Raw genomic sequence first — 27,750 nt, forward strand, 5'->3', positions numbered from 1 at the left:
AGTGCATCCCAAAACCAGTCCAGCCTGTCTCTGCCTCCCTAACTTGTTCTTCCTCTCACCCATCTCTTCCTCCCACCCCAAGCCGCACCTCTATCTCCTACCTACTTCCCTCATCCCACCTCCTTGACCTGTCCGTCTTCCCTGGACTGACCTATCCCCTCCCTACCTCCCCACCTATACTCTCCTCTCCACCTCACTTCTTTTCTCTCCATCTTCGTCCCCCTCTCTCCCTATTTATTCCAGAACCCTCACCCCATCCCCCTCTGTGATGAAGGGTCTAGGCCTGAAACGTTAGCTTTTGTGCTCCCGAGATACTGCTGGGCCTGCTGTGTTCATCCAGCCTCACATTTTATTATCTTGGTTCACTAATATCCTTTCGGCAAGGCATGAACAGGCAGGTGGAATGGGCAGAAAAATAAGAGAGATAAATTATTACAGAAAACTGCAAAGTGATTCAGTTTTGGTAGGTAGAATAAGGTGAGGCAATATTTTTAAAAAATGATATTATTCTAATGAGGTTACCAGAGTAAGCAGAATCTTAAGTTGTACATGTACAAACTACTAAATAGCTGGACAAGGATGGACAATGGAGACAAAGGGTACGAAAGAATTTTATAAAAACCTGGTACGGCATCAACTAAAGCATTACGCCCAGCTTCTGGCAGCACACTTTAGGAAAGATGTGAAAAGAACAAAGCTGTTGTAGAAAGATCACAAGTGCAGTTCCAGGAAGGTTAGTGTGGATAGATTGGAAAATTTGGAGATTGTTCATCACTGTGAAGATAAGATTATGTAGACATTTGTCAGAGGTGTTCAAAATCATCAGTGATTTCAAATTAGAATAAACCTGTTCCCGTTTGTGGAAGCTCTGAGACCCAGAGGACACCAATTTAAGGTGATTGGCAAAAAAAGGAAAGGCAACACAAGAAAAAACGATGTAGTAACTGTCTGGGAACTGGAGTGCACTGCCCAAGAGTTAGTGAAAGTAGTTTCAGTCTTGGCCTTTGAGACAAAATAGGATAATTATCTAAACAGAAAAGAAAATTGTGTGGCTGTGAGTAAAAGTGCAGGGATAGAGCTAAGTGAATTTCATGTGCAGGAAGCCGATAGTGAAACAGACTGGCTGCAGCACCAAGAAGTGCCAATCATTCTATGATTCTACAGAATAGCAACTCACAAAAGGGAATTTCTTGAAGTGGGATCAGCCCAATGGTGAGAAATAATCTTGGCTCAGAAGGACAAGAGGCAGAATTTGTTTGACTGGAGTTAAGAAATAGCAAAGGAAAGAAGTCACTGGTAAGATTTCTTTCTGAAGAAGGGTCCCAATCCAAAATGTCAACTTTCCTGCTCCTCTGAGCTGTGTTCCTCCAACTCCACACTGTGTTGTCATTGGTAAGAGTGGTTTCTAGGTTGCCAGACAGCAACTACATCACATGATAAGTAATAGATGAAGAAATCATGGTCTTGTAAGAAAGATATTCCCCAAAATAATACACAGCAATTTTACTTTTCACATAGATTTGATGAATCAAATTGGGAAAGGTAGTCTGGAGGATGTAGCATATTTTGAAAAGTCTTTTGAAACAATATGTTCCGGAAGCAACCAGAGAATAGACTGTTTGAGACCTGCTCTTGTGTAACGGATGAAGATTAATTCATTACCTCATTGCAAAGGAGCCTCTAGTTAGGAATGATGATAACATCTGAAATTCATATTCAGTATTAGCATGGGAAATGTGGATCTGAAGCTAGTGTCTAAAACGTAAGCAAGCCAATTGCAAGGATATGAAGAAAGCGTTGGCTGAAGTGAAAGTGAAAGTGGGTTAAAAGATAGCTCTGTAGAAAACCAGTGAGACATACAATTTAATGAAACAAAGATAATTTATATTGATAAAGAAATACTATGATATAGATGCTACATCCATGATTATGATAGTAATAAATTTAAAGAAAAAGCAAACAATGCTGCAAAGATTAGTGATAAAAAGAGGAATGGGCCAAATTTAGAAAGCAGCAAAGGATGACCAAAAATGACAGAGTGTGAAATTAAAGTATGAGTAAAGTAGCAAGAAGTACAAAAGTAACAGTAAAATGTCAAAATGGAAAAGATCTGTTAAAGTAAGTGTTGGCTTCTTAGAGAGTCTGGGGAATTAATACCGAGAAACGAGAAAATGACAAACATACTGAGCAATACTGGTAATATTCCAATGGTTTGGAAAAGTGCCAATGGAACACCACCCCACCCCACCCCCCCCCCCCCCCCCCCCCCCCCCCCCCACCATTTAGGAAAGGAGGGAGACGGCAAGCAGTAAACCATAGGCCAGTTAATGTAGCTTCTGTCATTGGGAAAAATGTTGGAATCCATGATAAAGGAAACAATAAAATTAAAGCAACATACTGCAGAAGCAATGTTGGACAAACTCAGCAGGTCGGGCAGGATCTGTGGACGGGACGGGTGGAGGAACAGAATTGTCTTCAGAAGTTGCAGCTGGTTCTATTTTTATATCAAAGGAACAGTAGTAGGTTATTTAGAAGATCATTTTAAAATAGATCAAATCAATATTATTTCACATTATTTTATGAAAGGGAAATCTTGTTTGACAAATTTGTTAGAGTTCATGGAGGATAAAAACAAGCAGGATGGATAACAGGAAACAAGTAGGTGCAGTGTATTTGGAATTGGATTTTCCAAAAGGCATTCAATAAGGTCCCTAATAAAGTGTACAATTTACCTGCTGAAGGTATTGCAAGTAGTACATTAGCAAGGGTGGAAGTTTGGCTACCCAAAAGGAAGCAGAGTCAGGATAAATGTGTCAATTTTATTGGTTAATTGTAACTATGAGTGCCACAGAAATCCGTGCGGCATCCTCAAATATTTACAATCTATGTTACTGACTTGGATGCAAGGATATGGTGTATTGCAGCCACATTTGATTATACAAGTATAATTAAGAAAGCAATCTGTTTGGAAGATGTAAAGAGTCTGCAGTTGGATATTGAACGTTTAAGTGAGTGGGCAGAATTGGACAGATGAAGAATAATATGCAATAATGTAAGATTGCCCACTTTTACAGCGAGAATAGAAAAGGTGCACATTATTTTAATAGAGAGAAAATGGTGAAACAGGGTGTCCTTATATTTGAATCACAAAAAAATTGGTATGCAGCTAAAGCAAGTAATCATAAAAACAAATGGAATGTTGGACCTTATTGTAAGGGGAATGAAGTATAGAAATGGGGATGTCTTGGTCAACTATACTGGGAACGTGAATGATGGCTGGGGTGTTATATGCAGTTTTGGTCTCCTTACTTAAAGGAGGATATGTATGCATTGGAAGTAGTTCGGAGAAGGATCATTAGGGTGATTCCTGAGATAAAGGTATACCTTGTGAGGAAAGGTTCAGCAGGTTAAGTTCAGGGAACTCTCATTGAAATGTATATGATTTTGAAAAGATCCAACGGGGTAGATACCTAGAGGTTGTTTCTTCTTACGGACAAATAGAGAACTAAGACGTACTTTCAAAAGAGGTGATCTCCCATTTACAGTGGAGCTGAGGAGGAATTTCTTTTTCCTGAGGATCATTAGACTTTGGAATTCTCCCTTCAGAGACTATTGACAACCCAGTTACTGAAAATATTCAAGGCTGAGCTAGATTTTATACTGACAGGGCGGTCAAAAGTCACTGGGGCCAGGAAGGAAAGTGCTGTTGAGACCACAGTCAAAACAGCTGTGATCTTATTAAACAGTGGCATAGAACCAAAGGGCCAAGAGGCCTACTGCTCCAATTTCTTACATTCTTGTATAATTGCATAGGTAATGCAAAATAATTCCAAGGAAATGGGGAAAGAGAAACAAAATGGGACAACTTTGGAAATAGCTTCCAAAGTGCCAGAACAGATATAATAGACTGAATATCTGCTTCTGTAGGAAATGATTCTCTGATATAGCAAACTATACCTTCAATACTTAATCGGAAAATGTGTTAAGATGAACAATCAACAACGCTTTTGAAGTTAAATAATAGTCTTATCTATTCCACAACATTAGCATAATAGGACAAATTCCTCACCTCGATTCTGAGTCTTTGGCTTTCTCCTGAGGCTCTGCAGAGTTGAGTTCATGTGTCTCCAGAGAAAGTGCTCCTTTCTGATCGTGCAACACGTCACCTTTCTGCAGTTTATCTTCTCCTTCACTTCTCAAAGGTTCTGTGTATTCAATGCAAGACAGTTGCTCAATTGCTAAAAATATATTAGCATGAAGCTGACAGAAGCTGGGTATTGTGTATTGCTCCCTTCCTAATCAGAATAAGTGATGGAGTCTGAATGAGAGAGGTAATCAGCATATCTGTTACCATTCTACTTCTGTACTGCTGACAAAAGTGAGAGAGCTTACAGTCATTTGAGAGGGTGTGGGAAATATCAGAAAGCTTTATTCACATGACTGATAGAATTGGATGCTAGATCAAAAAGTGGTATTGAGACAAGATTGGGTTGTATTAGAAAATATTACTCAGAGCGGGTGAGCATATCAGTGTGCCATGCATTATATTCAGAGTCAAGGGGTATGTTTGGCTCTTTTCCTGAAAGGAGTGTTGGAAATGTCGTGTTTACTGTTGTAGTGCTCTCTAATAGCTATCAGACAACATTTCAAAAATGTATGAGAGATCTCGAATGTTAATCTACCAGATTATGATGTATATTATAGAGTTATTGTGACAAGATACGAGGTGAAGTGTCTCCCTGGGAAAGAAATGCAATATGTTACAAATATCATTGCAAAATGAAGGGTATATGTCAGAGTGTTAAGTGAAGGTCATAGAAAAATGGAGTCAGCCATCACAGTAACTGACCCTTCGGTACAACCAATCCATGCTGAGCATAATCCTTAACTAAACTAGTCCCACCTACCTGCTCCTGGTCCAGATACCTTCCAGGTGAAGCAACACTTCACCTGCACTTCCCAGAATCTGGTTTATTACATTTGCTGCTCACAATGTGGTCTTCTCTACACTGGGGAAATTAAGTGTAAACTGGTTGACCACTTCGCAGAACATAGAATCATAGAATCCCTACAGTGTGGAAACAGGTCCTTTGGCCCAACAAGTCCACACCAATCCTCACAACATTCCACCCAGACTCATCCCCCACAACCCACCTAATCTACAGGTGGACAATTTAATATGGCTAATTCACATAGCCTGCACTTCTTTGGACTGTGGGAGGAAACTGGAGGGCCCAGCAGACACAAGGAGAATGCGCAAACTCCACACAGGCAGTCACCCAGTGGTGAAAGTGAACCCAGGTCCCTGGCACCGTGAGGCAGCAGTGCTAACCACTGAGCCACCATACCACCTACATTCTGCTCACAAAAAAGGCCCTAGGCTACCTGTTGCCTGCCACTTCAACAGACCACCCTGTTCCCTGGCCAAAATCTCTGTCTCTGGCTTGCTGCAGTGTTCTAGCTAAGCTCAACGCCAGCTGGAAGAACACCACCTCATTTTCCGCTTGGGGACCCTACACCCCTCCGGACTCAATATCAAGTTTGAGTATTTTAGGGCCTAAACTCCCCCATGTCCTAGCCCCCTACCTCACACACCAGGCCTTGTTATCACATGCCCTGCCATTACGCACCACCTGTTGTTAGTCACCAACAGTCCCCATTAACAACTACTCAACCTCGCAGCCAGATCATTATCAACTCCTTTGCGTCCAACTGTTCTTCTCTCTCTTTAGACAGTATCCTATCGTTTACTCCCGAACCCAGCCCTGTTCCTATATTCTGCATATAACCTGACGTTTCACCACCTACCATCAGTTCTGAGGAAGGGTCACCAGGCCCGAAATGTTAACTCAGATTTTTTCTTCACAGATGCTGCCAGACCTGCTGAGCTTTTTCAGCAACTTCTGTTTTTGTTTCTGATTTACAGTATCGACAATTCTTTTGGTCTTTTAAACGTAATTGTGCCACGTTCATCAATTCCTCAGGAAGTGCATTCCACATGTAAAAAAAATTGCCCCTCATCTTTTTTACATCTCTCTTCTTAAAGATGTGCTCTCTAGATTTGAAATCCCCACTCTATGGAAAAAGACACCTACCATTAACCTTAGCTATACCCCTCATGATTGTATAAACTTCTGTAAGGTCACCTCTCAACCTCCTAGGCTTCCAGGCTATCCATATTTTCTTTATTACTCAAACCTTCCGTACCCAGCAACATCTGCGCTTGACAAATTTGATTAAGTTTTTGAGGAAGTAAAAGTGTTAATGAAGATAATGCATTTGATACGGTTTTCACAAACTTTTATTTAGCAAAGCTTTTGATAATGCCCCTCATGACAGACTGGTTAAGGAAGTAAGAGCCGGTGGGATGCAAGATGAAGTGGCACAGTGGATCCAAAACTGGCTGAAAGACAGGAAGCAGATGTTTCTGTGACTGGACATCTGTTAACCGTGGGGTTCAGCAGGGTTTGGTGCTGAAAGCTGAGACTTCTGCTGTTTGTGTTCATTAATGATTTGGACTAAAACATGAAAGGCATAATCAAGGAGTTCACCAATGACAGAATATCTGGTAGAGTGGTAAATAGTGAGAAGAATAGCTGTAAACTGCAAAAGGAAATCAACATACCGCTCAGATGGACACAGCAGTAAGTGTGAGGTAATATACTTGGGGAGGACTAACAAGGCAAGAGATTAGCCTATGACTGGAAAAATTCTGGAAAGTACTGAAAATTAGAGGAATTTACTCAAATCCCCAGACATTGCAGGTAGATGTGGATTAAAATGGCATATAGCATACTTGCCTTCATTAGCCAAGATACAGAATACAAGAGCAAGGAGGTTAGAGTTAGGGTTATAAAATTTGTAAACTGCTGGTTAGACCACAACTGCCAAACTATGTGCAGTCCTGACCACCACACTGTAAGTAAAATGTGATTGCAGTGGAGGAGGTGCAGAGGAGATATACCAGGATACTGCCTGGCTGGACAGCCAGGCCTGACCTACAAAGAAAGATTGGAGTTGCTTTTGCAAGGTTGAGAAGTGATACAATAGAGGAGTATAAGATTATGAGGAGCACAGGAAGGCACATTTTTCATTAGCAGAGGCGCCAATTAACAGGGCATTTAAATTTAAGAGGAAATTTTAATTTTAAATTTAAATTTTAGAGGAAATTTGAGGAAAAGTTTTCACTCAGAAGAAGGTAGAAGTCTGGAACTCACTGCCTGAAAGGATGCTTGAGTCAGAAGCTCCCATAACATTTAAGCAGCATGCATGTACTCTCTTGCATTGCTGTAGCCTCCAGGGATGAATTGAAAGCTATGAAATGGGAGTAGTCTATTCAGATCTTCATTGACTTGACTGGATTGAGATGTATAAGATTATGAGTGATATTGACAGTGTCAATAGAGTGCAGCTATTTCTCTTCATTGAGGGGGTCAGTCAGAAGGGGGCATAGTTTTAGGGTAAGGGGCAGGAAATTCAGAGGGGGTTTGAGAAAAAACCTTTTTACTCAGAGGGTGGTAGGAATCTGGAAAACACTGCCTGAGAAGGTAGCGGGGGATAGAAACCTTATGAACTTTAAAAAGTATTCGGCTGAGCACTTGAAACATCATAACATTCAAGGATATGGGTCAAGTGCAGGAAATTCGGATTATCATGCCTTTAGTGGTAGTTATGTTGTGAACACTCAATGGATAGAATGGCCTTTTCTGCACTGTATGACTCTATGGACATGTTGGGCAGAATTGCCTCCTTCTGTACTGCAAATTTCAGCTAATCCAGAAGTGTGTTCCTGTGTAGGAGGTCGGATAGATTAGTATTGAATGGACTATGGATTATATCTTAACTAATTGTGGGACCACCCTATGGTGTTTATTGTTCCTGAAATGTTAGGCTTGATTGTAACACTGCTACCTATTACAGTGCTGTAAGATTATAGATTTTTTTTGCATCTCTAGGAGCTCTGCAATCATCAATCAATTTCCTTTTGTTCAGAAATGCAGAAGAGCTGATGACCGCACTATACACAATATCAATGTTGCAGGAATACTGGGTAAATAATGGAATACCTGTCAGGAAAAAAGCAAAATACTGCAGAAGCTGAAGACTGAACTAAAGATAAATCAGATAGTGTAAAAACCCAATGGGTCTGGCAGCAGCTGTGGACAGAGAAACAGAGTTAACATTTTGAGTCCAGTGTGACTCTTCTTCAGAACTGAGTTCAATTAGGTTACAGCATAGGTTCATTATATTTCCCGTTTTCATTCAATTCCTTTTTGAATGTTACCACAGAAAATTCTTCCACTAACTTTTCGTGCATTTTGTTCACTCTTAAAAAAATATCAGTCATCTGAATTATAGCAGACACGCATATTTGGAATACATGTTTCCGAATGATGCAGTTTCATCAGCAGAAAGATTTAAATGCTCCAACAGTTAGTTCTCACCATGAAAATAGTCCAGTTAAAAGTAGAAAATATGATCCTAATCTTTTTCTAGATACAAAATATATTTTCAAAAATGGCTTGTTGAAATGACTTAATGCGCAAGCGCACAATTACAAATTTATGTTCTAAATTAAGACTGTTTACAAAATTAGAAAAATGTTCCAGAGTGAGATGAAACTAATATTGTTCTTTGCAGTTCTGGACTCAGAACTGTCTCTCCACAGCTGCTGCTAAACCAACGCAGTTTCTTCAGCAATCTGTTTGTAGGTCTATTGGGAATGTTCTCACATCAGAGTTACATTATTGAAAAGATGTCATTGGAGATAGTTGTGCTTTGACACAAACTAGTGTGCAGCAACTGCTTAGATCCAAAGGTGTCCACCATTTCTAAAAGCTGCTCCCTTTTACTCACCCTGGTAATCCTCAAACTCTGTTTGATCTGTGCCGTCTCCCATTGTTGACATTTGCATCAAAATAAATTATCTGTAACTGAGTCAACAACAAAACAAAAGGAGCATTAAGTTGATTTTCAAATAATGTTTTATGAAGTATTACTTTTTTTAATCAAAACCAGCTGTGTAACTTCAGCATCTCAACCAGATCCACCGATACTGCAAGGCTGCGGTAGGATCCACTAAGACTGCAATCATATCCACTGAGACCATATTACACTTACGCACACCAATATTGAAAAGGGGACAGACAAATGCACCAATGCTGCAATGACTGCCATCAAATCCACCAAATCTGCAAAGACTGCAATTAAACACACCAATATTGCAGAGGAAACAATCAGATAGAACCATTCAGCAAAGACTGCAGTCAGATACACCAATATTACAAAGACTCCAATCAAATACATCAATACTGCAAAGCTAGCAGTCAGATTCAGAAGTAGTGAAAAGACAATAGGCAGATGCGCCAATACCGAAAAGATAACATCAGATACATGAATACTGAAAAGAAAGCAGTCAGATCCACATCTACTGCAACACCAGCAATCAGATATACCAATACTGCAAAGACAAACAGATACACAGCTGTTCAGAGAAAGTTCACTCGACTGCTTCCTGAAGTAATAGAAAAGTTGTCTTATGAGGGAAGAATCACAGAATTGCAACAATGCAGAAGGGGACTATTTGACCCATCATGCCTGCACTTGATGTATTAACTAACACAATCTCCTGACTTTTCCTCATATCCATGCACACCATTACTATGCAAATAATCACCCAGTGCTCTCTTGAATGCCTCAAATGAACCTGCCTCCATCACATTTCCAATCAGGGCATTAAACACCCTAACTACTCCATGTGTTAAGTTTTTTTTCTCTCACGTGACGCTTGCTTTGTTGCCACATCACTTTAAATCTATGCTCACTCTTTCTTTTCCCTTTTAAAAGTGGGAGCAATTTCTCTCTATCTATTCTATTCAGCTTGCTCCTGATTTTGAAAATCTCCATGAAATCTCCTCTCAGCCTCAGCTGTAGCCTAACATGTCTTGCACAAGTTCAATATCACCCCCTTGCACTGGAGCTTCGTGCCCCAACTAATAAATTCAAGAAGAGTGTCTGCTTTATTAAATGCTCACTGTGCCTATCCTGCAATCCTCAATAATCTGTGCACATAATCGCCCCGGCCTCTCTGCTCTTGCACCCCCTTTTAGACTTGTACCCATATTTTATATTGTCTTTCAATGAACCTAATCTGTCACCTAGATAACAAAGTGAGGAGATGGATGAACACAGCAGGCCAAGCATCTTAGGAGCACAAAAGCTGACATTTCAGATCTAGACCCTTGAAGGATTGAAGTCCGAAACGTCAGCTTTTGTGGTCCTAAAATGCTGCTTCAATATCACACCCTTGGCCTGCTGTGTTCATCCAGCTCCACACTTTGTTATCTTGGATTCTCCAGCATCTGCAGTTCCCATTATCTCTAATCTATCACCTATCTGCCCACTCAACCAACCTGTCAAGGTCCTTTTGAAGTTCCACACTGTCCTCCTCACAGATTACAAAGATCGGGCCAGTATCCAATTGAGTTCAGATGAAACAGCAGTAACCTTACTAAAACACAGAACATGGAAAGGCTGGCCAAACTCGGGTTGTTTTCTCTGGACTGGCAGAAGCTGAAGGGAGATATCAAAGAAGGTTACAAAATTATGACAGGCACAGATAAGGTTGACAGCCAGAATCTTTTTCCAAGAGTTGAAATGTCTAATACTAGAGAGGATTCATTTAAGCTAATTAAATGTTCAAGGGGATTTTAGAGACGCACAAGATTGTGCATAGAATGGATCAGTTTAGTTTGGTGTCATGTTCAGCACAACAACATGGGTCAAAGCCATGACCTGCCGTGTTCCTCCTGTACCACACTTTGTTACCATGGGCCAAAGGGTACTGCGCTGTACTGCTCTATGGTCTAACATGTTGACAGGTTTTGACAGGGTGGATATTGACACATGAAAGAGAATGTGGAAGAGGTTGGGTACTGAATATTTCTAGGGTTGAATTAAGTAAATTATTGATTGAAGTAGGAGTTACACGCTATGGGTGGCAGACATAAAGGAAGAAGGTGAAAGTAGAAACCACAATCAGTTCAGTTGTGATCTTATCAAACGGTAGTGCAAAGGGTCCAATGACAACTCCTAACTTATATGGTCATAATATAGAAATCATATTCAATTAAATATTTGGAAGACTGAAGCTACTGTCTTCATTCCCAACTATGTGGTCAGTTCCCTGATCACCAACTTTGTCCCATTCCATGGCTAATGCCGGAGGCTAAACCAGTCTTTTTGAATATTCTGACATCTGCTCCCTTGCTATCCTCATTGTATGTAATTCCTTCTATTGTCCACTCTTTCTCCCTCTGACCCCCTCCTCCCAACCTTGCCCCCACACCCTTCTTACCTCTGCCCTCATCCCACCTCATTCTGTCCATTTCCCTTCCTTGATCCCACCCATGTCCCCATCCCTCACTCTGTGACTTCATTCCCTTTGTCTGCCTCTCTCCTTCCAGCTGTCTCCAACAATTCTATTAGTTACGCATTATCCTCCTCCCACTTCCAAACCACGCCTTTCTTTTCCGATCAAACCCCTCCACTTCCTCTTTGTTATCACCCTTGCCTCTCCATTACTCTCCTTGCCTCCCTTCTCCTCCCCATAACCAACTTCCTTCCTCCCAATTAAATCCATTCTCTCCCCACCTTCCCATCACCACAAACTCCTCTACACTCTTTCACCTCCCCTTCCTCCCATTAACCTTGTCTCCTCCCCACCTGAAAATTAACCCTCATTTACCCTCCCTTCATCCCGATTATATCTCCAGGCTTCTGCGACATTATCACCTCAATTCCTCCTATTACCTTGCTTCCCCTTATTACCACTACCCCATAATTTACCCACGCCCCCCCCCGCGAAATCCACTCCCAACCTCATAGTCACCCTCCTCCCTTTTACCCATCTGCACCTCCCTCCACATTATCTTCATCTCCTCCTATCAATTACACTCATCCTATCTGCAAGTTATACCTGTTCCCACCTCCCTAATCATCCCCTCCCCTCCTCTCCCCTCCAGATTAACTCTCTCCCCTCCACACCCCTGTTGTCTCCATTAAAACCGTCACCTTCCTGCCTCACTCATTAAACCCTCCCCTCCCCATTGTAACCCCTCCTCTCCTCCTCGTCCCGTCATAATGCATCGCCTCCTCTCCAAACCTCTCTCTGTCGTGCCCCCCCAACTCCAGTCCCTGTCATATCCCCTCCAAGTCTTATCCTCCCCGAGTAACCCCTCCCCTCCCAGTTATACACCCTCCCATCCTTTCCCTGTCATACCTCTCCCTCCCCTCCTCTCCTTGTCGTTCCCCACCCCTGCCCTCCTTTCCCTGCAATACCCCTCCCCTCCTTGCCCTGTGGTACCCCTCACCAACCCTCCTTGCCCCGTTGTACACCTTCCCAACCCATCCCTCCTTGACCTGTTGTAGCCCTGCCCACCCCATCCCCTCCTTGCCCTGTCATAACCATCCCCTCCCTGTCTCATCTTAATCCTTCCCACCTGTCCTTGTCATACCACTCTTCTCCTCTCCTTGTCATATCCCTCCTCTCCACTCCTGTAACCGTCGGTGCCCCTTGCCCTTCTCCCCTATCCTGTCCCCGTCGGTGGCCCTTGCCCTTCTCCCCTATCCTGTCCCCGTCGGTGCCCCTTGCCCTTCTCCTCTATCCTGTCCTCGTCGGTGCCCCTTGCCCTTCTCCCCTATCCTGTCCCTGTCGGTGCTGTCCTCTTTGCTTCTCCCCTATCCTGTCCCTGTTGTGTCCCTTGTCCTTCTCCCCTATCCTGTCCCCGTTGTGATCCTTTCTCTCCACTCGTCACCCCATCATGCTCCTTCCCCTCCTCTCCTGTCCCCATCGTGCTTTTTTGCCTTCTCTCCTCTCCCCGTCATGTTCCTTCGCCTCCTCTCCTCTCTTGTCCCAATCCTTATGCTGTTAACACCTTCCCCTCCACACCCTGTTAACCTCCTCCCATCCTCACCCTGTAAACCGCCTCCCCATCTCACCTGTTAACCCCCTTCCTTCCTCACCTGTTAACCCCGTTAACCCCCTCCCCTCCTTGCCTCTTGAACCCCTTCCCCTCCTCAGTCCATTAACATGCCTCCCCTCCACACCCCAATAAGCCCCCTCCCCTCCGCACCCCATTAACACCCCTCCCCCTCACCCCATTAACCCCCCCTCCTCACCCCATTAACGCCCCTCCTCTCCTCACCCCATTAACCATCCTCCTCTCCCCTCCCCTTAACCACCACCCCTCCTTTCCTACCCATTGACCGTCGTCTCTATTTCCCATTATATTCTTCCCATCCTCCCCACACACCCTCTCCCATCCTCTCCCTATTTTCTCCTCTCCCACTAGCCAAACCCTTCAACCATTAAATACCCCTCTCCCCATTAACCCCCTTCCGTACTCTCCCCATCAATCCCCCTTCCCTCCACTCCCATTTTTCCCCGCCCTTCCCATTTCTATTGGCCACCTGCTGTCCCCTGCTCTCTTCGCCCCCATTAACCCCTCACCTCCACTGCCCACCTCCCCATTACACACCAATTCACTCCTCTTTGTTACCAACCCATCCCTTCACCCCACTTCCTTCCCAGTACTCCTGTATCCTGCCCTCCTCCTAATGCCATTACATTATCCTCTCTGTTTCCCTTTTTCCCATTCCTCTCCTCCACATTAATCATCTGGCCCTTCCCTACATTAAGACTCCCACCCGACCCATTACCTCCTGCCATTACATTCCATCCTTCCAACCCTGTACACCCCTCCCATGCTACCGATTAATCCCCTCTTCTGCCTTCTTCACCACCACCCCTGCTCTTCATTGTCAGCCTTCCCTCCCAATTAACTCCTCCATCCTCCTCCCTATTAACCGCCTCCCCTTCCTATTCTTGCCTCAGTTCCTATCCCCTTCACTCCATTACACCATCGTCTCTTACCACTCCTATTCCCAAGACCCAATTTCCCACCAGTTCCGACCACTGCTCCTTCCCACCTCCTCTTTACTATACATTCACCTACAACCCTCTTCTTCCTATTCTCTCCCCCATTAACAAAGGCCACACCTCTCCTCAACATTACCTACCGCTCCTTCTTGCCATTACCCTCCTCCCCTCCCTACCCATCAACCAATAAATAACCCTCCACTCCACACCCTCCATTACCTCCAAACTGATCCCTCCTCCTGCCAACTGCACCCCACCTTCCCCATCCCTCTCATTACCATGCTGCAACTGGTCCCCATTAGACCCCGACCCTCCTCCTCCGCCACATTACCTCCTCCACTCCTTTCCTTCACATTAACCTCATACTGTACCCTTGTACATGTTACACCTCTCCCCTTTCCTCCTCTGTTACAACTGCATCAATCCCTACACGCCTGATGATTACCCTCCTCGCCTATATCCACCTGCTCCTCCTTTCTAAGCAATTGACGTACATCCCTTCTTCTCATTATACCCCTCCCATTAAACCCCTCCTTCTCCCCATTAGCCACCTCTCCACATCACCTCTCACCATTGCCTTCCCCTCCTCCCTATCACACCCCATCCTTGCCTTTACATGCCTGTCCTCATAATGACACCCCTTCCACTTTACTCTCCTTGCCATGTCTATTCTATTGCCCCTCTCTCCAATTTACATCCCTCCACTCCTGTCCATTCCAAGCCAATCCACTCACCTACCTCCCCAGTTCACAACTTCACCCCGACATAATCCATTCCTACCCACTGTTCCCCCACCCCACCAAACAATCCCCTCCTCCACTCCCCCGACACAATCGCCTCCTTCCCACGATTCCTCCAAACCCACACACACAATCCACTCCTCCCCAATACTCATCCACCAACAACAGATTCCTCTCCTTCCCAGCTCCTCCATCACACCCTCACAGAGAATCCCCTTCCCCACTACTCCTCCACCACTCCCGACAAAAATGCCCTCCTCCCCACTCCTCATCCTTCACTCCCCACATACAAAATCCCCTCCTCCCCACTACTCCTCCATCATTCCCACTACACACAAAAATCCCCTCCTCCCCACTACTCCACCATCACTCCCCCTACATACAATCCCCTCCTCCCCACTACTCCTCCATCACTGCCCCTCACATACAATCCCCTTCCCCACTTATCTTCAACCACCACCCCACACACAATCCCCTACTCCCCACTACGCATCCACCCCCCTACACACAATCCCCTCCTCCATCACTCCCCCTCACACACAAATCCCCTCCTCGCCACTACTCCTCCATCACTCCCCCGACATACAATCCCCTCCTCCCCACTACTCCTCCATCACTCCCGCTACACACAATCCCCTCCTCCCCACTACTCCACCATCATTCCCCCTACACACAATCCCCTCCTCCCCACTACTCCTCCATCACTCCCGCTACACACAATCCCCTCCTCCCCACTACTCCTCCATCATTCCCCCTACACACAATCCCCTCCTCCCCACTACTCCTCCATCACTCCCCCTACACACAATCCCCTCCTCCCCACTACTCCTCCATCATTCCCCCTACACACAATCCCCTCCTCCCCACTACTCCTCCATCACTCCCCCTACATACAATCGCCTCCTCCCCACTACTCCTCCATCACTCCCCCTACACACAAACCCCTCCTCCCCACTACTCCTCCATCACTCCCCCTACACACAATCCCCTCCTCCCCACTACTCCTCCATCACTCCCCCATACACACAATCCCCTCCTCCCCACTACTCCACCATCACTCCCCCTACATACAATCCCATCCTCCCCACTACTGCTCCATCACTGCCCCTCACATACAATCCCCTTCCCCACTTATCTTCAACCACCACCCCACACACAATCCCCTACTCCCCACTACACATCCACCCCCTTACACACAATCCCTCCTCCATCACTCCCCCTCACACACAAATCCCCTCCTCGCCACTACTCCTCCATCACTCCCCCTACATACAATCCCCTCCTCCCCACTACTCCTCCATCACTCCCACTACATACAATCGCCTCCTCCCCACTACTCCTCCATCACTCCCCCTACACACAATCCCCTCCTCCCCACTACTCCTCCATCACTCCCCCTACACACAATCCCCTCCTCCCCACTACTCCTCCATCACTCCCCCTACATACAATCCCCTCCTCCCCACTACTCCTCCATCACTCCCCCTACACACAATCCCCTCCTCCCCACTACTCCTCCATCACTCCCCCTACATACAATCCCCTCCTCCCCACTACTCCTCCATCACTCCCCCTACACACAATCCCCTCCTCCCCACTACTCCTCCATCACTGCCCCTCACATACAATCCCCTTCCCCACTTATCTTCAACCACCACCCCACACACAATCCCCTACTCCCCACTACGCATCCACCCCCCTACACACAATCCCCTCCTCCATCACTCCCCCTCACACACAAATCCCCTCCTCGCCACTACTCCTCCATCACTCCCCCTACATACAATCCCCTCCTCGCCACTACTCCTCCATCACTCCCCCTACACACAATCCCCTCCTCACCACTACTCCTCCACCATTCCCCCTACACACAATCCCCTCCTCCCCACTACTCCTCCATCACTCCCCCTACACACAATCCCCTCCTCCCCACTACTCCTCCATCACTCCCCCTACACACAATCCCCTCCTCCCCACTACTCCTCCATCACTCCCCCTACACATAATGCCCTCCTCCCCACTACTCCTCCATCACTCCCCCCTACACACAATCCCCTCCTCCCCACTACTCCTCCATCACTCCCCCTACACACAATCCCCTCCTCCCCACTACTCCTCCATCACTCCCCCTACACACAATCCCCTCCTCCCCACTACTCCTCCATCACTCCCCCTACATACAATCCCCTCCTCCCCACTACTCCTCCATCACTCCCCCTACACACAATCCCCTCCTCCCCACTACTCCTCCATCACTGCCCCTCACATACAATCCCCTTCCCCACTTATCTTCAACCACCACCCCACACACAATCCCCTACTCCCCACTACGCATCCACCCCCCTACACACAATCCCCTCCTCCATCACTCCCCCTCACACACAAATCCCCTCCTCGCCACTACTCCTCCATCACTCCCCCTACATACAATCCCCTCCTCGCCACTACTCCTCCATCACTCCCCCTACACACAATCCCCTCCTCACCACTACTCCTCCACCATTCCCCCTACACACAATCCCCTCCTCCCCACTACTCCTCCATCACTCCCCCTACACACAATCCCCTCCTCCCCACTACTCCTCCATCACTCCCCCTACACACAATCCCCTCCTCCCCACTACTCCTCCATCACTCCCCCTACACATAATGCCCTCCTCCCCACTACTCCTCCATCACTCCCCCCTACACACAATCCCCTCCTCCCCACTACTCCTCCATCACTCCCCCTACACACAATCCCCTCCTCCCCACTACTCCTCCATCACTCCCCCTACACACTATCCCCTCCTCCCCACTACTCCTCCATCACTCCCCCTACACACAATCCCCTCCTCGCCACTACTCCTCCATCATTCCCCCTACACACAATCCCCTCCACCCCACTACTCCTCCATCACTCCCCCTACACACTATCCCCTCCTCCCCACTAATCCTCCATCACTCCCCCTACATATAATGCCCTCCTCCCACACTACTCCTCCATCACTCCCCCCTACACACAATCCCCTCCTCCCCACTACTCCTCCATCATTCCCCCTACACACAATCCCCTCCTCCCCACTACTCCTCCATCACTCCCGCTACACACAATCCCCTCCTCCCCACTACTCCTCCATCACTCCCCCTACACACAATCCCCTCCTCCCCACTACTCCTCCATCACTCCCCCTACACACAATCCCCTCCTCCTCACTACTCCTCCATCACTCCCCCTACACACAATCCCCTCCTCCCCACTACTCCTCCATCACTCCCCCCTACACATCATGCCCTCCTCCCCACTACTCCACCATCACTCCCCCGACATACAATCCCCTCCTCCCCACTACTGCTCCATCACTGCCCCTCACATACAATCCCCTTCCCCACTTATCTTCAACCACCACCCCACACACAATCCCCTACTCCCCACTACGCATCCACCCCCCTACACACAATCCCTCCTCCATCACTCCCCCTCACACACAAATCCCCTCCTCGCCACTACTCCTCCATCACTCCCCCTACATACAATCCCCTCCTCCCCACTACTCCTCCATCACTCCCCCTACACACAATCCCCTCCTCCCCACTACTCCTCCATCACTCCCCCTACATACAATCGTCTCCTCCCCACTACTCCTCCATCACTCCCCCTACACACAATCCCCTTCTCCCCACTACTCCTCCATCACTCCCCCTACACACAATCCCCTCCTCCCCACTACTCCTCCATCACTCCCCCTACACACTATCCCCTCCTCCCCACTACTCCTCCATCACTCCCCCTACACACAATCCCCTCCTCCCCACTACTCCTCCATCACTCCCCCCTACACACAATCCCCTCCTCCCCACTACTCCACCATCACTCCCCCTACATACAATCCCCTCCTCCCCACTACTCCTCCATCACTGCCCCTCACATACAATCCCCTTCCCCACTTATCTTCAACCACCACCCCACACACAATCCCCTACTCCCCACTACGCATCCACCCCCCCTACACACAATCCCTCCTCCATCACTCCCCCTCACACACAATCCCCTCCTCCCCACTACTCCTCCATCACTCCCCCTACACACAATCCCCTCCTCCCCACTACTCCTCCATCACTCCCCCTACACACAATCCCCTCCTCCCCACTACTCCTCCATCACTCCCCCTACACACAATCCCCTCCTCCCCACTACTCCTCCATCATACCCCCTACACACAATCCCCTCCTCCCCACTACTCCTCCATCACTCCCCCTACACACAATCCCCTCCTCCCCACTACTCCTCCATCACTCCCCCTACATACAATCGTCTCCTCCCCACTACTCCTCCATCACTCCCCCTACACACAATCCCCTTCTCCCCACTACTCCTCCATCACTCCCCCTACACACATTCCCCTCCTCCCCACTACTCCTCCATCACTCCCCCTACACACTATCCCCTCCTCCCCACTACTCCTCCATCACTCCCCCTACACACAATCCCCTCCATCACTCCCCACTACACACAATCCCCTCCTCCCCACTACTCCACCATCACTCCCCCTACATACAATCCCCTCCTCCCCACTACTCCTCCATCACTCCCCCTACACACAATCCCCTCCTCCCCACTACTCCTCCATCACTCCCCCTACATACAATCCCCTCCTCCCCACTACTCCTCCATCACTCCCCCTACACACAATCCCCTCCTCCCCACTACTCCTCCATCATTCCCCCTACACACAATCCCCTCCTCCCCACTACTCCTCCATCACTCCCCCTACACACAATCCCCTCCTCCCCACTACTCCTCCATCACTCCCCCCTGCACACAATCCCCTCCTCCCCACTACTCCACCATCACTCCCCCTACATACAATCCCCTCCTCCCCACTACTCCTCCATCACTGCCCCTCACATACAATCCCCTTCCCCACTTATCTTCAACCACCACCCCACACACAATCCCCTACTCCCCACTACGCATCCACCCCCCTACACACAATCCCCTCCTCCATCACTCCCCCTCACACACAAATCCCCTCCTCGCCACTACTCCTCCATCACTCCCCCTACATACAATCCCCTCCTCGCCACTACTCCTCCATCACTCCCCCTACACACAATCCCCTCCTCACCACTACTCCTCCACCATTCCCCCTACACACAATCCCCTCCTCCCCACTACTCCTCCATCACTCCCCCTACACACAATCCCCTCCTCCCCACTACTCCTCCATCACTCCCCCTACACACAATCCCCTCCTCCCCACTACTCCTCCATCACTCCCCCTACACATAATGCCCTCCTCCCCACTACTCCTCCATCACTCCCCCTACACACAATCCCCTCCTCCCCACTACTCCTCCATCACTCCCCCTACACACAATCCCCTCCTCCCCACTACTCCTCCATCACTCCCCCTACACACTATCCCCTCCTCCCCACTACTCCTCCATCACTCCCCCTACACACAATCCCCTCCTCGCCACTACTCCTCCATCATTCCCCCTACACACAATCCCCTCCTCCCCACTACTCCTCCATCACTCCCCCTACACACTATCCCCTCCTCCCCACTAATCCTCCATCACTCCCCCTACATATAATGCCCTCCTCCCACACTACTCCTCCATCACTCCCCCTACACATAATGCCCTCCTCCCCACTACTCCTCCATCACTCCCCCTACACACTATCCCCTCCTCCCCACTACTCCTCCATCACTCCCCCTACACACTATCCCCTCCTCCCCACTAATCCTCCATCACTCCCCCTACACACAATCTCCTCCTCCCCACTACTCCTCCATCACTCCCCCTACATATAATGCCCTCCTCCCACACTACTCCTCCATCACTCCCCCTACACACAATCTCCTCCTCCCCACTACTCCTCCATCACTCCCCCCTACACATAATGCCCTCCTCCATCACTCCCCCCTACACATAATGCCCTCCTCCCCACTACTCCACCATCACCACCACTCCCCACCCCCGGCCCTCTTCTTCCCCCTCACACTCACTGTTTAACCGTCGCTCTCGAAGCGCAGGACGCTGCCGGTTGCTGGGGAAACAAACCGTCAAGCAACCCACAGTGCCCCGCGGCACCTTTTTTTTCTCCCTCTCTCTGTCAGTTCCCACCCCGAAACGAACGCCGGCATTTCACCATGCACATGCGCACTGCCGGTTGCCGGGTTAACAAACAGTCAAAACATCCGCGATGAGGAGAACTGCAGATGCTGAAGAATCCGAGACAACAAGGTGTCGAGCTGGGTGTACACAGCAGGCCAAGCGGCATCTTAGGAGCACAAAAGCTGACGTGTCGGGCCTAGACCGTTCATCAGAAATGGGGAAGGTTGAGGTTTCGGAAATAAATAAGGAGAGAGGGGGAGGCGGACCGAAGATGGATAAAGGAGAAGATAGGTGGAGAGGAGAGTATAGGACGGGAGGTGGGGAGGGCATATGTCAGTCCATGGAGGATGGACAGGTCAAGGAGGTGGGATGAGGTTGGTAGGTAGGAAATGGAGGTGTGGCTTGGGGTGGGTGAAGGGGATGGGTGAGAGGAAGAACAGGTTTGGGAAGAGGAGACAGGCTGGGCTGGTTTTGTGATGCAGTGGGGAAAGGGGAGATTTTGAAGCTGGTGAAATCCACATTGATACCATTGGGCTGCAGGGTTCCCAAGCGGAATATGAGTTGCTGTTCCTGCAACTTCGGGTGGCAACGTTGTGGCACTGCAGGACGCCCAGGATGGACATGTTGTCTGAGGAATGGGAGGGGGAGTTGAAATGGTTCGCGACTGGGAGGTGCAGTTGTTTATTGCGAACCGAGCGTAGGTGTACTGCAAAGTGGTCCCCAAGCTTCCGCTTGGTTTCCCCAATGTAGAGGAGGCCACAATGGATACAGCGGATGTAGTATACCACATTGGCAGATGTGCTGGTCAACATCTGCTTGATGTGGCACACCCCAAACCCGCAATAACCACCAAAAGAGAATCCCCCTTGTCCTCACATACCACCCCATCAACCTTTGGATCCAAAGCATCATCCTCCGACACTTCCGCCATCTGCAATCTGACCCCACCACCAAAGTCATTTTTCCCTCCCCACCTTTGTCTGCTTTCTGGAGGGCGTACTCTCTCCATGACTCCCTTGTCCGCTCCACACTCCCCTCCAACTCCACCACACCCAGCACTTTCCCCTGCAACCGCTGGAAGTGCTACACAAGCCCCCATACCTCCACCCTCACCCCCATCCCAGGCCCCAAGAAGACTTTTCACATCAAGCAGATTTCTGGCTGTAAGATCGGTTTTCTATCACTGGCCCCCATCTTTATCTTTTCCAGTCTGTTTGCGGTGGCTGGGGAGGATTTCTTCTCGAACAGGGTGGTTTGTGGATCAACTCATAATCATCAGAAAGTGTGGCACCCTGCCTCGACTCACTCAGTCTCTGTTCCTCAAGTGTTTTGTTAACGGAAGGAACAAGAGTTTTTAAATTACTCAATGCCAATCATTTATAGAGTCATACAGTTTAGAAATAGACCTTTCAGTCCAAATCATCAATGTCAACCTGATATCCTAAATAATCTAGCCCAATTTGTCCCATAGCCATCTATACCCTTCCTATTCATACATCCATTCAAATGCTTTATAAATGTTATTGTATCCGCCTCCACCACTTCCCCTGGCAGTTCATTCTATACATGCACCACCATGTGCGTGCAAAAGTTGCTCCTCGGGTCCCTTTTAAATCGTTGCCTTCTCACCTTAAACTTATGCCCTTTTGTTTTGAACTCCCGTACCCTTGGGAGAAAAACACCTTGTCTAGTCACCCTAACCATGCCCCTCTTGATTTTATAAACTCCTAAACGGTCACCCCTCAGCCTTTGACTCTCCAGGGAAGACATCCCCAGCATACCAGGAGGGGTGGTTCGGTGGCTCAGTAGTTAGCACTGCTGCCTCACAGCGCCAGGGACCTGGGTTTGATACCACCCTCAGGCGACTGTCTGTGTGGAGTTTGCACATTCTCCTGTGTGGGTTTCCTCTAGGTGCTCTGGTTTCCTCCCACAGTCCAAAGATGTCCATGGCTAGGTGGATTGGCCATGCTAATTTGCCCATTGTGTTCAGGGATGTGTAGATTAGGTGGGTTATAGCTGGATAGGATACTGTGGGGATTGCTTGGGCCGATGGGTCTGTTTCCACACTTTAGGGATTCTATGATTCATATTCAGTCTCTCCCTCCAGCTCAAACTCTCCCAACATCCTTGTAAATCTTGCCTGAACCCTGTCAAGTTTAACACCATCTTTTCCAAAGCAGAGAGACCACAATTGAATGTGGTTTACTAAAAGAGGCCTTAGCTGTACTGTCGTAAAGTCACATCCCAACTCCTACACTCAATGCACTGATCAATAAAGGCAAGTGTACCAAATATAACACAGTGTGGAGCTGGAGGAACACAGCAAGGCAGGAAGCATCAGAGGAGCAGGAAAATTTACATTTTGGGTCGGGACCCTTCTTCAGAAATGTGCCATATGCCTTCTTCACCACTCGGTCTACCACTTTCAAGGAACTATGCACTTGCAACTCCAGGTGTTTCTGTTCAGCAGCCCTCCCCAGGGCCCAACCATTTTGCGGAGTGTTTTTTGTGAGAGGCTCTGTCTTCAGCGCCATACTTACTGGTCGAAAGCAAGCTGCTTAAGCTTTTCAAATTCTAGTTACATCTGTTCAGAATATTTCCTGAGGGTATAGAATTTTAGATGCTATGCCTTTGGCACAAACCGGCACTTATGATATCCTTTTTTTACTGCCTCCTAATCAGTGGTACTATCCCCTTGATGAAACCTTATGCTTTTTCCAGAAGACCTTCTCCCCAAAAATGACCAACGTTGTTCTGCCCACTTTAACTGTTGTGCTACCACTTGGAAGAGATGAAGAAGGCTTCCTCCTCTGCCTCTCCAAATTTAAAAACTAAATGATTGAGGTGCCTTTTCCCTGAAGTCTGTGACATTAGTGTCATCAAGACACCTGGTAGAAGGCTGTTCTGAGCTCAAGCTATCCTTGTTCAAACTCCCATTTCTGCTGTTTTTCATGAAATTCCCTTTCTTTCTGTTTCTTTTTTCCCCATTCCTCCCTCTCCCTGTCCTGTCTGTCCCATCTCCTCCTTCACTCTCTAACTTTCTCTTATCTTGAAATTCTAATTTCTGATGCTCCAACCTCAATTTCTTGACTGCTACAGCCACGATGGAGGAGGCAAGCTCTTGTTTTGCTTCTGTACTTTTGCTTGGTGTTTCTAATTATAAATATAAACATTTCTGTACCTTTCCAGCAATAACAAAGATTGAAGCATAAAGTTAAAATCTGAAATTGGAAGAAAGTGTCTAGAAGGCTTCGCTGAAGAAAAAAAGAAAAAAAATCACAAGAATGTTCTTGTTTTTTGTTGCCGTAATATATCTGTCCTGTTTGAATATGAATATCTTGAGTCCCTGCAGTCAATGAACTGAATATTAACCCCTTGTGATCTGGTTTTGTATTTGTTTCTGCTCCTTAGTTGTCAAATGCTTTAGATGTAACTTGTGCTTCTTTTCTGGAGCTCGAGATCTGGAGATGTGTTTGTACCTTTTGTTTGTAACTTATAGGGGTTCATAGCGCAGTGGGGAATGGAGATATGAAAGTGTGGATGTGATTGTAATGTGACTGTGTCAGTTTAAAAAAAATACAAAGATAAATTGCAGATTTCACTGACACATTCAGCATTGGAATTTTAACATGTTATTATGATACTCCAAGATTAAAAAAAATGTCGTGAAAGGCAAATTGATTAAAATTTTGAGGTTGTAGTGATGTATCCCTTTAAGGAGCTAAGTGTGATCGTTTAAAAAAAACTGCTGCAAAACGTTTATTTGAAATCAGGTGAAAATTTACTTCTTTAATTACATTTGTATAAAGTCAATTGAAGAAAAAAGATCCAACAAATGAAGCAAATTTATTTCCTCTGCCTTACAATGCTGTGCAATTTGCTTTCTATTTAGTTTAAGGGAAGTGTTTTAAATAAATAACGATCTTCAAAATTATTAAGATTGAATTGGCAAGTTTAAAATTTCATTCTCTGGTCAGAGTGAACTTCCAAATATTATTTTAATATTATTTTATTTACTTGTGGGACGTGGGCATCACTGGCTGGCCAGAATTTATTAGCCATGAGGAGATAGTAGGAAGTGCCAATGCTGGAGTCTGAGATAACAAGGTGTAGAGCTGGATGAACATAACAGGCCAGGCAGCATCAGAGGAGCAGGAAAGCTGACGTTTCGGGTCTGGACCCTTCTTCAGAAATGGGGGAGGGGAAGGGAACTCTGAAATAAATAGAGAGAGGGGGAGGTGATGATGGAAGGTGAATAATCCCTGGTTGCCTTGGAGATAATTCTGGATAATAAAATTTTGCTCGTATTGTATGTCCATTGGTGTGAACTGATTCTCGAGACAAAATAAGAAAAAGCTGAAATTTTGCAACATTTTATTCTTTGAAAAAAAATCTGTCAAAGAGTTTGAAAATAAAATTCAAACCTACAATGAATGTAGTTTCCCCCTTGTTCTGAAAAACTACAACATATGGCTTCTGTCTCATTACGGAAGGAAGAGAGTGATGATGTAATTACGTCCAATACTTTTGCCTCATCATGTTTAAATCAGCAGAGAATTGACTTCGAAAGACTTGAGAACATACAGTGCTCAATAATTTATAAATTTGGAGTTTCTGAATTTTTGACATGATTAATTAACCCATTCTTCCTCAAGCAAGATGAATGGATTTTGATTTTTGTTTTCAGATACAGCAAGGCAGTTGAAGAACTCCCGAGTCTGCCTGTTAATTTCAGTGTCACGGCACAATGATGGATTAAAAACACCATATCCCTTTGAAAATAAATTATCCTTAACCCACCAAGTTGTTTGTTAACAATATACCTCAATATAGGACACTACCGTGAAAACATAGAACAGACTGAGTGTCAGGTATTTTAGAAGTTCAAAGTCTGGACACACGAAAAAAAGTTATATTATTGCATTCTAAAATATTTAAAGAGAACAGTTACTTGGGATTTAAAAGGATTCCAGAAAATAATGAAATGAGAGTACTAAACTGATAGCTTTCTCTTGGATAGTAGGAACTGCAGATGCTGGAGAATCTGAGATAACAGGGTGTAGAGCTGGATAAACGCAGCAGGCCAAACAGCATCAGAGGAGCAGGAGGTTCTAGGCCCGAAAAGTCAGCCTTCCTGCTCCTCTGATGCTGCTTGGCCTGCTGTGTTCATCCAGCTCTACACCTTGTTACCTCAGCTTTCTCTTGGTGTCCTTGTCTTTTTAAGAAACCTGAATTTGAAAATCGAGCTAACCCCGAGGCATTGGGACCATCCAGGAAGAGATAAGTAAAAACTTCACATCTGTTGATGACATCGTGAAAGAATCAAGAATGTGTGGCATGTTATTGGGATACTGCATAGATGTGTGAGAATATCCTGAAATCACTTCAAAATAGACTGGTACAAAGAATGGGTAAAAATAGGGCTGAAAAATGAGTATCAATTACTTTACAGAGAATACAATGTGTAGAGATGGAATGAACACAGCAGGCCCAACAGCATCAGAGGAGCAGGAAAGCTGACGTTTCAGGTCTGGACCCTTCTTCAGACTGCGAAGAAGGGTCCAGGCCCAAAATGTCAGCTTTCCCGCTCCTCTGATGCTGCTTGGCCTGCTGTGTTCATCCAGCTCTACATCTTGTTATCTCAGATTCTCCAACATCGGCAGTTCCTACTATCTCTGAATCAATTACTTGACATCTACTTTATAAAGACCGTAATTCCATTTATCCACTAAATGGAAAATTCCAATTCTATATACTCTGTCCGATATGTAGCAAAAATATTAGCAGAGGAAATCATACCCAGATTGGGAGTTCTCACCCAAATGGATTCAGACCAAAGGATCCATTTCATGGGTAAAGTTGTTAAGGAAGTATGCAAGCAAATGGAAATTGAACAAAAATTATGCCATATCCATGCAGCTCTGCCATGGTTTAAAGAATGAATAGAATATTAAACCTCCATTACAAAGATCATCCAAGAGTCGGGAATAGTGGGTAACATTCCTGCTATGTATTTGGATACTCTTTCCAGTTATCCCAGTTATTCTTTCCAGTATTTTGGAAGCAGAGTCATTAGTGACATTTCAGCGACTGCTGGACATGCACATGGACAGCAGTGAATTGAGGGGAATATAGGTTAGGTTATTTTACTTTTGGATTAGGATTATTCCACGGCACAACATTGTGGGCTGAAGGGCCTGTACTGTGCTGTACTTTTCTATGTTCTATGTTCTATCCGAAATAAGATTACGGGAATCATACCCTTGGAATTAATGACTGGTCAAGCCATTTAATTTCTAGAAAGAATAATTACCAGTGTGGCTGATGTGGGACCACTTAACAGTAAAATCAGTGTATATGTCGGGGAATTGAGTAAACAGTTGCACCTGATCTGGAATGAAGTCAAGGATAAACAGGCAGTTAAGGGCATAGAACAAGATCAACAGTTGAAAATGACAGTTACCAAGGTCATGGACAAGGTAAAGGTAAGGTCAGGACACCGTGAATCCAGCCAGACAGTTGGTACAGACTTCAATTTTTCATTTAACCTATTTTTCTAATCAACCTGTTCAGAAATGTTATTTCACACTTCTGGAGCAGGTGAAACTGAAACCTGGGCTTCTTAGACCACCACTGTGCCATAAGAGGGTCATTGTGTGGAGATAATGATGACAGGTAGAAACCAAAGAAGTGTGGATGCTATAAATCAAGAATAAAAACAAAGTTGCTGGAAAAGCTCGGCAGGTCTGGCAGCATCTGTGAAGGAGAAAACAGAGTTAACATTTCGGGTTCAGTGAACCTTCCTCAGAACTGATGATGACAGGTATTACGAGTGTGCTGATAGATATGAAAGTGGTTAGTAGATGGAAGTACTACAAACAATTAAAAACTGTACTAATATTTTAAGGAGTTTAACAACCTGACTGGTGAGGTTAGATCTCTACCCATAAACTCTGTGTCTGTGTG

The 27,750-nt window shown here is 46.4% G+C and overlaps 1 protein-coding gene across 3 annotated transcripts in view; it reads right to left on the bottom strand.

The window, feature by feature from the left end:
* dnaaf1 (dynein axonemal assembly factor 1) overlaps positions 1 to 21,069 on the bottom strand; it is an 85,736-nt gene extending 64,667 nt beyond the window's left edge. Inside the window, exons 1-4 of one of the 3 annotated variants that reach the window (XM_048546212.2) lie at positions 20,676 to 21,069; positions 10,413 to 10,572; positions 8,857 to 8,933; positions 4,070 to 4,205 (exon numbers count right to left, since the gene is read on the bottom strand). In XM_048546212.2, the coding sequence (XP_048402169.1) occupies positions 4,070 to 4,205; positions 8,857 to 8,914 (194 nt within the window). In that variant the 5' untranslated portion in view covers positions 8,915 to 8,933; positions 10,413 to 10,572; positions 20,676 to 21,069. The remainder of the gene's footprint in view (positions 1 to 4,069; positions 4,206 to 8,856; positions 8,934 to 10,412; positions 10,573 to 20,675) is intronic. The other 2 variants (XM_048546213.2, XM_048546214.2) reach the window with 2 other exon arrangements.
* Between the last annotated feature and the right edge of the window lie 6,681 nt (positions 21,070 to 27,750).

This window comes from Stegostoma tigrinum, chromosome 16 (assembly GCF_030684315.1).
Source record: "Stegostoma tigrinum isolate sSteTig4 chromosome 16, sSteTig4.hap1, whole genome shotgun sequence".
Classification (NCBI taxonomy): Eukaryota; Metazoa; Chordata; class Chondrichthyes; order Orectolobiformes; family Stegostomatidae; genus Stegostoma; species Stegostoma tigrinum.